The sequence below is a fragment of the Drosophila santomea genome, unplaced genomic scaffold, assembly GCF_016746245.2.
Source record: "Drosophila santomea strain STO CAGO 1482 unplaced genomic scaffold, Prin_Dsan_1.1 Segkk5_quiver_pilon_scaf, whole genome shotgun sequence".
In the NCBI taxonomy this organism is placed as follows: domain Eukaryota; kingdom Metazoa; phylum Arthropoda; class Insecta; order Diptera; family Drosophilidae; genus Drosophila; species Drosophila santomea.
This window is the reverse complement of record NW_025318991.1, coordinates 780,544-791,820: the sequence shown is the minus strand read 5'-3', so window position 1 is coordinate 791,820 and position 11,277 is coordinate 780,544. Positions and strand designations below refer to the sequence as shown.

At 43.5% G+C, this 11,277-nt stretch overlaps 1 protein-coding gene across 1 annotated transcript; it reads right to left on the bottom strand.

The window, feature by feature from the left end:
• Nucleotides 1–820: 820 nt before the first annotated feature.
• LOC120457601 lies at nt 821–10,447 on the bottom strand. Its single transcript, XM_039645112.1, has 2 exons — nt 10,038–10,447; nt 821–2,152 (listed from the first exon to the last, which is right to left on the bottom strand). Exon 2 carries the CDS (start codon nt 2,125–2,127, stop codon nt 1,216–1,218), a length of 912 nt encoding a protein of 303 aa, XP_039501046.1. The 5' UTR covers nt 2,128–2,152; nt 10,038–10,447; the 3' UTR covers nt 821–1,215.
• Between the last annotated feature and the right edge of the window lie 830 nt (nt 10,448–11,277).

The window sequence follows — 11,277 nt, the reverse complement described above, 5'->3', positions numbered from 1 at the left end:
TTATTCCTTCTGCATGTAATATTACCTGATAACTTGTTTCTTTCAGGCGAATCCATAAAGCGTGCAGAAGATGAGCATGTTCGAATAATTCAATCAATAATGGACAAATGTATGAAAAAGGAAGCTTTATTAAATGAACTGTATCTTCAATTAATAAAACAGACCACGGATCATCCAGATGCAAATTCAAGAGTAAATTTAAAAAATTGGGCACTTTTATGTGTCCTGTGTAGCGTAATTTTGCCGTCAATGAAGGCTGTTCGAAAATACCTAATTGCTCATTTGAAAAGATGCTCAAGTGATTTTTTATCTGAGGAGGGTAAATACGCACGATTTGCAGAAAATGTAAGTACCGTTCCCTTTATTTAATCAAAACTAATTAATCAGATATATAAAATTTTTTCGCATTATCCAAAAGGGCAAATCAAATTAAAAAAGGACGAAAGCTTACACACCCTTGTATTTATCTCACTGACTTCAAAGTAAAGGGACGTCCTTTCTTTCTGTGCTTCAAATTATATATAAATATATATATATATATTATATATATAATATATATAATATATATAATATATATAATATATATAATATATATAATATATATAATATATAATATATATAATATATATAATATATATAATATATATAATATATATAATATATATAATATATATAATATATATAATATATATAATATAATAATATATATATATAATATATATATATATAATATATATATAATAATATATAATAATAATATATATAATAATATATAATATAATATATATAATATATATAATATTGAAAAGGAGTGGGCGGATTGACGTTCAAGATAAGTTGGCTTCTGAATGGTTGTTGTTGTTGTGGTGGCTGCTGCTGATCAGTCCCTCCAGAAATGAAAAAGTCACGGGCTCGACTTCAGTTTTGCACTTTATTATCGCACTTGTAAATTAAGACTAACTTAAAACTAACATTTTGAGTACCGCGGGACCGCGGAGTGGTGAATAGAGCGAGAGGAGAGAGGGAGAGCGCGAGGAGAGAAGGAGAGCGCGAGGAGAGAAGGAGAGCGCGAGCAGCGGTGCTTGCGAGCCGTGGAGGAGCTTTACACTGCTTACGCTGCCGCTCAGTGGTTTGCGCCCTTCTGGCGTGAACATTCTCCCCCCCCTTGCGTAGGCAAAGGTATCCCTGGCCGGCTAGACAGCAGGATCGGCCTCTTCATTCCGTGCACGCTCCAGAAACGGTCCATCCGAACACCGTGTTCTGCGCGACGGGCAACCCATCCTCAATCTTTAGGAACCCCGGTTGGATCAGATTGGCATATACATCTGATCCCAACACGAGGGAGATGGTGGCCGGCCGGTGGAAGCGCTCGTCCGCGAGACGAACACCGTCAAATTTGGCCCTTGCGGCGTCGCTCAGAGCTCGGATGGGTGTCCGGATCCTTAGACTGGGTTCGATCTTCAGGACGACGTTGAGTCGGAAGGTGCTTGTTCGGGACCGGAGTTTCACCGAGCAGACCTCGTCGTCTCCCAGCCGTGTGATGGGCAGCCGGAACGCAGCCGCCAACGACCGGTCGATGCTGCTCACCGGCATGCATGGGTCGATCATGGCGCCGGTCTCGAAAGTCTTCGAGCCCGTGTCCAGCACGACGACGGCTGTAGGCAGGATGGGGACAGCCTTCTGCTGCCCCGTTGCCACCGACGGAGACGCGACGGAGACCTTCGGACGCGGGCGATTGTTGGCGACTGGGGCTGGTGGCGGAGTGCCGGAAATCCGGACCGGACGAGGTGCAGCGGGATGGCGCTCTCTGCGCGTCGGAGCTGGTAGCGCTGCCGGGGTCAGAGCGGGGAGGACCTCGTGCATGTGGAGTAGGGTGTGGTGGTCTCCTCCACACTTCTTGCATCCGTCTTGGCTGCGGCAGTCTCCTTCTGAGTGCTGATGGGCGAGGCAGTTCGAGCAGTACTTATTAATAAGTACTGCCCGAAGGCGCTTTTCAGCGCTCAGTTTGTGGAACCTCTTGCACTTCCGAAGAGGATGGATTCCAGATAAGACTCGGCAGCGGTAGGATTTAATACCTCGAGTACGTCTGCTCTCCAACGACTGCGTGGCACGAGGACGAGGAGCCATTATTTTTAGGAAGTGAGTAGTAAGTCTGCCAATAAAAGAAATAAAAAGCTTAGTATGAGCCGACTACTATCTGGGCCCCGGACTGGGGGAAGTGCCCTAATCCCTAGGAACGGAGGACTCTTTGTCCTCCATCGGTAGAAGAATAACCTTGTGGACAGGGCGTTTTATGGTGCCGCGAGACGTACGGATCTCAACGACTCGAATGCGGTCGACGGCTCCTGGAAAGGCAGAAACGATTCTGCCGAGCCGCCATTCGTTCGGTGGTAGATTGTCCTCCTTGACAACTACCATATCGTCGGCTTGGAGGTTCCTGGTCGGAAATTGCCATTTGTTACGTTTATGGAGTTCTTTAAGATACTCCTCTTTCCACCGTGCACTAAACTGCTGATGTTGTGCCTTGAGGTGTTGCCATCGATTTATTATCGACTTGGCTTCGCCCTTTATCTCGGGTTCCGCCGTGGAAAGCAACGGCCCTCCAATGAGAAAATGGCCTGGTGTGAGGGCCAGCAAATCTGAGGGATCTTCGGAAATAGGGGAGAGGGGTCTAGAGTTGAGGCAAGCCTCAATCTTAGCGAGAAGCGTCGCCAGCTCCTCAAATGTGTATTTGCGGGCTGACGTCGATTTAAGGAACAGGGTTTTGAAGCTTTTCACCCCTGCTTCCCACAAACCCCCCATATGTGGAGCCCCTGGTGGGATGAACCGCCATACGAGTCCCTGATGGCTATATGCATCAGTCACGGACTCTTTGGTAGCTTGGAGAAAGTCCCTGGAAATCAAAGTTGCCGCCCCCACAAAGGTCTTACCATTATCCGAATGGACCCGCTGAGGACAACCGCGCCTTGCTACGAAACGAGCAAAGGCCGCTAGAAATTTCTCGGTTGTTAGATCGGAAGTGGGTTCCAAATGGATAGCCTTCGTGGAAAAACACACAAACGTATCCCTTCGTTATGAGACACGCTCTCCCTGTATAATTTTTTATTTCGAAAGGGCCGGCATAGTCGACCCCCGTGTATGTGAACGCCCTCGAGAAGGAGACTCTATTTGTCGGGAAATCGCCCATCAGCTGTGTTTGGAGTCTCTTCTTGTAAATCGTGCAAATCTTACACGGATTGACCACAGTCTTCACCAGATTCTTGATTTTAGGAATCCAATACTTCGATCGGATCAGGCGTACGATCAATTGACTACCGCCATGAAGAGTAATCTGGTGGGTAAATTGGACGATGAGGCGCGACAGTCTACAGTCATAGGGGAGAATAATCGTATGACGTTCATCATATTGCAGGGTTTTGGAGGCAGTGAGACGGCCGCACGCCCTTAAAAGGCCGTGTTGGTCAATGAACGGGAACAAATTCACCAAAGGACTTGACACTGGAAGAGGCCTTTTCTCGGTCAAATGCTGAAGCTCTTGGCCATATGCTCTGCGCTGCGCAATGGAGGTCAGAGTTCGTTCTGCCTCCCGGATCTCTTCACTTGTAGGGCGTGAATTGGGCAAGAACGAACCTTTGCGGCAGCGTTTAAGGAAGCGTTGAACATAGACCAGAACTCGCAGGGCCTTGTCCAATTTGGAGAAACGTTCGAGAAAGTCGATGGACGGGGCCTTGACAAAATGCACTTTGACCGCGCGCTGTTCTAGTTCTGTCACTGGAAGAGTGTCGCTTTGTGCTGGCCATAGCTCTCGTGGCCCTTGCAGCCACTCTGGTCCGTGCCACCAGAGATGGTTTTCTGCCAATTCATGTAGGGATACGCCTCGACTGGCTAGATCGGCGGAATTTTGTTCTGAGCGAACGTGTGCCCAACAGTCGACTGGCTTCGCCTGCGTGATCTTGGCAACTTTGTTGGCCACAAATGTGGTCCAGTTGCACGCAGGCTTTCGTAGCCAGGCTAAGACGATTGTGGAATCTGTCCAGCAGCGGATATCTGAATTGGCGGAGGGCATGTGCTGAAGGATTGCTGTCACCATTTCGGTTAACAGCACGGCACCACAGAGCTCTAGCCGAGGAAGGGAGACGGTTTTTACCGGGGCCACTCGTGTTTTGGCTGTAAGCAGGCGAGTCAGGATCCTTTGCCCCATCTCGACGCGGATGTATATAGCCGCTCCATAGGCTCTCTGAGACGCGTCACAGAAACCGTGGTGCTCTATGATTACCTCAGGCTGGTACCAGATCCATCTCGGAACGCGGATCTGGTTGAGGTCGGAATACTCGTCTAAAAACGATTGCCACCGCTGACTCATTTCAGTGGGAAGCTTATCGTCCCAGCCTAAGTTCTGCAACCAAATCTCCTGCATGAACATTTTTGAACGGATTATGAACGGCGCGAGCCACCCGGCAGGATCGAACAACCTAGCGATTTGGGACAAAACTTCTCGCTTTGTATAGGAGGGTTCCACAACTATTTCGGGGGGAACGAAATAGAATTCGTCGGACTTTGCCCTCCACCGAATACCGAGCGTCTTGGCCGTGCTTTCGGCATCGATGTCGAGGAACTTGCTATGAAGGAGGTGTTCGGCCGTGACGTCTTTAAGGACGCTTTTGTTGTTCGAGGTCCACTTTCTTAGCGGAAACCCGGAGGCACTTAGGGCTGCTTGCAACTCTCGAATCGAACTTTGGGCTTCGTTTACGGAATTCGCCCCTGCCAGAACGTCGTCGACGTACATGTGCTGCTGGATGATGCGGCTGGCATTTGGAAATGGCGCTTGGATATCCTCTGCCAGCTGTTGCAAGACTCGAATGGCGAGGAAGGGGGCGCAGTTGACCCCGAAGGTAACTGTTTTTAGTTCAAAGTCTCGGATATCTCCTTCCTTGTTTCGGAACAGAATTCTTTGAAACGGGGTATGTTTTGGATCGACCCAGATCTGACGATACATTTTCGTAATGTCTGCACTGAAGACGTATTGAAAATAACGCCATTTCAGGACCTGGATCGTTAGATCGGATTGTAAGACTGGACCAGCATGAAGGATATCATTTAAGCTGGTCCCATTTGCCGACGGACTTGAAGCGTTGAATACAACGCGAAGCTTTGTAGTGGTGCTTTCGGGCTTAACTACCGCGTGATGAGGAAGATGATACGAGGGAGAATTGTGAGTCGGCGGAACTTCTTTCATATGACCCAGATCCAGGTACTCCTGGATCACGCTGTCATATTGCTCTTTTAAGGGGAAGTCTCTTTTTAAACGATTTTCGTTTCTAAGAAACTGAGCTAACGCAATGGACCTTGAATATCCTAAATCGGAACCGGTATTCTCGGGGTCCCGGAACGGGAGCGTCACCACGTACCTCCCGCTTGCGTCTTTTGTTGTTGTTTGGAGGAAGTTCCTTTCACAATAGGAGTCCAACTCTTTTACCATCTTTACTGGTAGATCCTCCACCTCCCAGAACTTGCTGAGAAGCGTGTCGAGCGAATCAGGGTCGCCTATTTGGTGCACCTGGGTCGTGAAGGATGCGACCCGTTTCGGTTTACCCTTGGAAATCGGCCCGTTAGCACCCACCCGAAAATAGTTTCTTGGCCCAGGAGCGAGCCGCAAATATTTTGTCGGGTGCCATCCATCATTATGGATGGTAGAATGTCAGCCCCGATCAGTACATCAATCTGAGAGCTCTCAAAAAAGGTAGGATCTGCCCAGCGGAGTGCGGGCCGGTCCTTCAAAGAATTCCGAGGGATCGGATAGGAGGGCAGTTTGCCTGAGAGCTCCGGAAGGACGTACGCTTCAGTGTCTAACTGTAGACCTGGCTTAGTAGGAGAGCGAATCCCGAAGTGACACAGCTTCGAGGATTTCGCGGAGACCGAATGATTTAACCCGGAGACTTGGTCTGGGTGTTGCGGAATGGCAACTTGATGAGGTTGAACAGGCGTTCTGAAATGAACGTCGCCTCGGATCCCGAGTCGATTAAGGCTCGGGCTCGGTAGTTCGTCCCCAAATGGCACACGTCAATGATCGCTGTGCTCAGTAGGACGGCTGAAGTGCCGGACGCGAAAAAAGTTTGCACCGCTGAGGTGCTTGCCGATGCATTTCTGCTGGAGGGTCTCGGAGGTTGCTGTGTAGGGGGCGAGGTTGAGGAACTCGCATTTTCGGAATTTGGGGGGCTGCGGTGCAGCAGCGTATGGTGCCTGCCCTTACATGTAAAGCAGCTGTGTGTGCTTGTGCAGTCGCGTAGCTGGTGACCTCTGGCAAAACAATTCAGACATAGCTGCTTCTTTTTTATATAGCCGGAGCGCGAGTCAACAGACATTTGAAGAAAACGCGGGCACAATCTGACCGGATGGTTCTCCTTAGAACATAAGTCACACCCTTTCTGTTTGGTGCTGACCTTTGTCTCGAAGGATTGAAGCCTTTTTGGAACTGCCTGAGTCGGTTTCATATCTTCGATGGCTTCCAATGTCCGATACCTTTCGCTCAGGAAGGCATTCATTTCTTCCCAAGCTGGGATCTCGGATTTGGCAGTTAGCGACTGTTCCCATAAGGACAGGGTCTGCTTGGGCAGTTTGCTCGCGCAAAGGAAAACCAAGAGACAATCCCAGTTTTCTGTGGATACCTGGGAATGCGCTAGTGCTGTTAAACACCCCTGAATCGTGGATTGTAGCTCTTTCAGAGCATGACCAGATTCTTGCGAAATTGAACTCAAGTTAAAAAGGAGCTTGAGCTGGCTGTTGACTAAAAGTCGCTTGTTTTGGAACCGATCTCGAAGCGCCTCCCACGCGGAAGCAAAACCATCATTCGTGAGAGGAGATTTCGCCACGATGGCTTTTGCTTCGCCACTTGTTTTCGTTAGGAGATGGAATAGCTTCTCGACCGGAGTCAGCCTGGGGTTGTTTACGTAAATTGCCGTGAATAGGTCCCGGAAAGTGGGCCATCGGAGGTAGTCGCCATCGAAGACTTCCGTGTCGCATGGAGGTAAGCGGCAGCCGGACGAAATTAGCGGCTGAGAGGGTGCTTGCGCGACTTGAGGCGTTGCTCTGTCGATTGTTTCGCCAATTTGTGCTGCACATGACTCGTATACTGAGTAGCAGTAGTCATATTTGGCCTGGAGAATAGACACTGTGTCGAGGGATCCTTCTTGGGCCATTAGGTCAGAGCATGTTTCGTACTCTCTTTCCACTTTGTCCCATAAGGCTCGCACCTGTTGCAGACGGACTTGTAACGTGTGTAGGGACGGAGAGGCTTGATCAGGAGTGGCTTACGCGATCGCTGACGGCGATGAATTTATGCAACGCTGCGGTTGCGGGCGTTGGCTGCTCAGAGGATGCCATTTTCTTTGTGGTAGAGCGTGTGACGCGGAGGAAATCAGTCCCGACAGCGGAGGGACTCTCGGATTTTCTCGATAGAGAAGACTCACTAGACGCTCGCGGCACTGGTCGGAATATGACAATCCTAGGAGTTGTCTTCGAACTAGTCGATGGCAAAACCTTTGCTTTCGGAGTGGGAGTCTCGGTTTTGACCCTGGGACTAACGGACTTGGGTGCTGGCTTACCGCAAGTGGATAGCGGAGATTGCGGGTTGAACTTTTGTTCTTTTCCAGGTGCGGGTGTCTTTTTCTTGTCTCCCTCTAGGGGCATGCTCAGCTGTGCCCTAGGAGAAGGAAGTCAAGAAGGCCTGCCCGCCGCAAAAAATGTGGAATCGAAAAAGAACCAGACACAGAGAGCACCCAAATCTGGATGGACAAAGAATCCCGTCGGAATTCGGGAGAAAGTAGCAATTGGGATCTGGAAACAATAGCTCAAATTATAAAAAAAACTATGAATTGCAATTTCTAGAAAAAATAGCTAAAAAAGCTACCAGCTGGAGTCTGGATAATAGCCAATGATTTATAAAAAATCGCTACCGACTGGAAACCGAAAAAAACAAAATAGCTAATATATAGAAAATAGCTATAAATTGGAATTTATGGAAAAAATAGCTAAATAATAGCTACCAGATGCAGTCTGGGTAATAGCCAATAATTTATAAAAAATCGCTACTGACTTGAGATCCCGAAAAAAATAGCTAATATATAGAAAATAGCTATAAATTTGAATTTATGGAAAAAAAATAGCTAAAAAATAGCTAACAGATGGAGTCTGGGTAATAGCCAATAATTTATAAAAAATCGCTACCGACTTGAAATCCCGAAAAAAATAGCTAATATAGGGTGTTTTTTTTAGAGGTATAGAACTTTAAATTGCAATAAAACAACGATGGATTATTCGATTGACATGAATTTTATTGACATGAAAGATAATCTTGTGGCATTACATTTTAAATATGATTTCTGGCATATGACCGCCACGGCTGGCTCGGATGTAGTCCAATCTGGACGTCCAATTTGCAATGACTTTTTCCAACATATTTGGCCGTATATCGGCAATAACACGGCGAATGTTGTCTTCCAAATGGTTTAGCGTTTGTGGCTTATCCGCATAGACCAATGACTTTACATAGCCCCACAAAAAGTAGTCTAGCGGTGTTAAATCACAAGATCTTGGAGGCTTATGAAAAATCGGGAACAACAGCAATCTCGTTTTGGGCCCATTCGACGAATCTACGCCTTGCTTGATGATCGTTTGGTTTCAATTCTTGCACGAGTTGGATTTTGTAAGCACGCATGACGAATTGCCAAACCAAACTGAGAATAAATCACTTGACAGCTGTTAAATCGGTCGCCATCTTGAACAGTAATGCCAACTTAAAGTTCTATACCTCTAAAAAAAACACCCGTTATATAGAAAATAGCTATAAATTCGAATTTGTGGAAAAATAGCTAAATAATAGCTAGCGAATAGAGTTCGGATGATAGCTAATAATTTATAAAAATAGCTACCGGATTTAGGACCACAACGAAAAAATCGCGACAAACGGATGCGAAACATAAACACCAAAAAAACCAACAAACACGCCAAAAAGCCAAGTAGGGAGGCTGATAAATTTGGGTGGAACTGATAAATAATTATTTTAATTTAGGAACCAGAAATACCATAGGAGCCAGAAATAGCTTGTAAAAAGTTATTATTTGGCTTAAATAATTATTAAATAATCGGGTCAGTTTTTTCTTAAATTTTGTCGTCGGACTTATTTATTTTATTTTATGTTTCGATTATAGGGTATTCTTTCGTCGCTATGCGCCGGTTTTTGTCAGGGCAATAAAGAACAAAGAGGAGACGAAAGAACTTGCACTTGGCAAGCCTATGTAAGTCGCGACTGTGTGTATGTATGTATGTATTATTTGGAATTTAAACATATATATGTAATGTAATAACGGAAGAAAAAGTCAGATTTTATTTTATTCTGTATGTCGAAATTTGTGTTTTATTTTGAGCCAAGAAATAAACTTTGTTCTCAGTTCGGATTCGATATTATTTATTATTTTTGGAAATATGTTTTATTTGTGTATTAAACTGGTTAAATATATGGAGTGATTTTTATATATGTATGTAGATGTAAATTTTATTGGAATATGTATATGTATATTTATATGGATATGTATATTTATATGTGTATGGATATATATGTATGGATATGTATTTATGGGTATGTATAATTTTATGTGTATGTAAAATTTTGCTAAATACGTATATGTATATTTGATTTAATTAATTTGAATTTGTGGTTTGTATTTATATTGAGGCAAAAAAAAACAGCAGTTTAGCAGCGGACGATAATAGTGAATTTTGGACAGTGTTTTAAAAAAATGTATATATTATATATATATGTATATGCGCTTGAATACCAGCGGATCACCGTGAGACGAAGTAGGGGGCCGGTATTGGCAAAGTGCTTTTTTATGCACTTAAAAAAGAAGTAATCACGGTGGCTGGGCGCATGTACTTATATATTTTCACTTTTCACTTGATTCGGATGAACGGAAAGAATAACGCCGTTGGAAAAAAAACGAAAATGGCGACCACGGACGGAATAGGATATAAAGCCGTACTTATCTTGATTTTTTCCGCAAGGAGCGCTGGCAGGATCACGATGTGTCGCGGACTCGAAGGACCATGAAAAGGAGTGGGCGGATTGACGTCCAAGATAAGTTGGCTTCTGAATGGTTGTTGTTGTTGTGGTGGCTGCTGCTGATCAGTCCCTCCAGAAATGAAAAAGTCACGGGCTCGACTTCAGTTTTGCACTTTATTATCGCACTTGTAAATTAAGACTAACTTAAAACTAACATTTTGAGTACCGCGGGACCGCGGAGTGGTGAATAGAGCGAGAGGAGAGAGGGAGAGCGCGAGGAGAGAAGGAGAGCGCGAGGAGAGAAGGAGAGCGCGAGCAGCGGTGCTTGCGAGCCGTGGAGGAGCTTTACACTGCTTACGCTGCCGCTCAGTGGTTTGCGCCCTTCTGGCGTGAACAATTATATATAATATATATAATATATTATATAATATATATAATATATATAATATATATAATATATATAATATATATAATATATAGAATATATATAATATATAGAATATATATAATATATAGAATATATATAATATATATAATATATATAATATATATAATATATAATATATATATGTATAATATGTATAATATATATATATTTGCTTTAGCCAAGCCAGCAGTGGCTTCGTGTGTAAATATATATAATATATATAATATATATATTATAATATATATAATATAATATATATATTATATATATATAATATATATAATATATATAATATATATAATATATATAATATATATATATAATATATAATATATATATGTATAATATGTATAATATATATATATTTGCTTTAGCCAAGCCAGCAGTGGCTTCGTGTGTAAATATATATAATATATATAATATATATATAATATATATTATATATATTATATATATTATATATTATATATAATATATATATTATATATATTATATATAATATATAATATATATAATATATATAATATATATAATATATATAATATATATAATATATATATATAATATATAATATATATATGTATAATATGTATAATATATATATATTTGCTTTAGCCAAGCCAGCAGTGGCTTCGTGTGTAAATTTTGTCTGCTTCGTGGACAATTTTAAGCATAAGTTTTAAACCTTTTAAGTTTCTTGTTTTTTTTGTTTTTTTTTGGATTTGTTAACTCTCTCTCTCTCTCTCTCTTACGTGTACTGTCCGTATTGCCGTTTGGTGTTTAGATTTTAAAT

Bases quoted from the DNA above. Each gene is read 5' to 3' on its own strand.
- LOC120457601 (XM_039645112.1), bottom strand. From the start codon at position 2,127: ATGGCTCCTCGTCCTCGTGCCACGCAGTCGTTGGAGAGCAGACGTACT.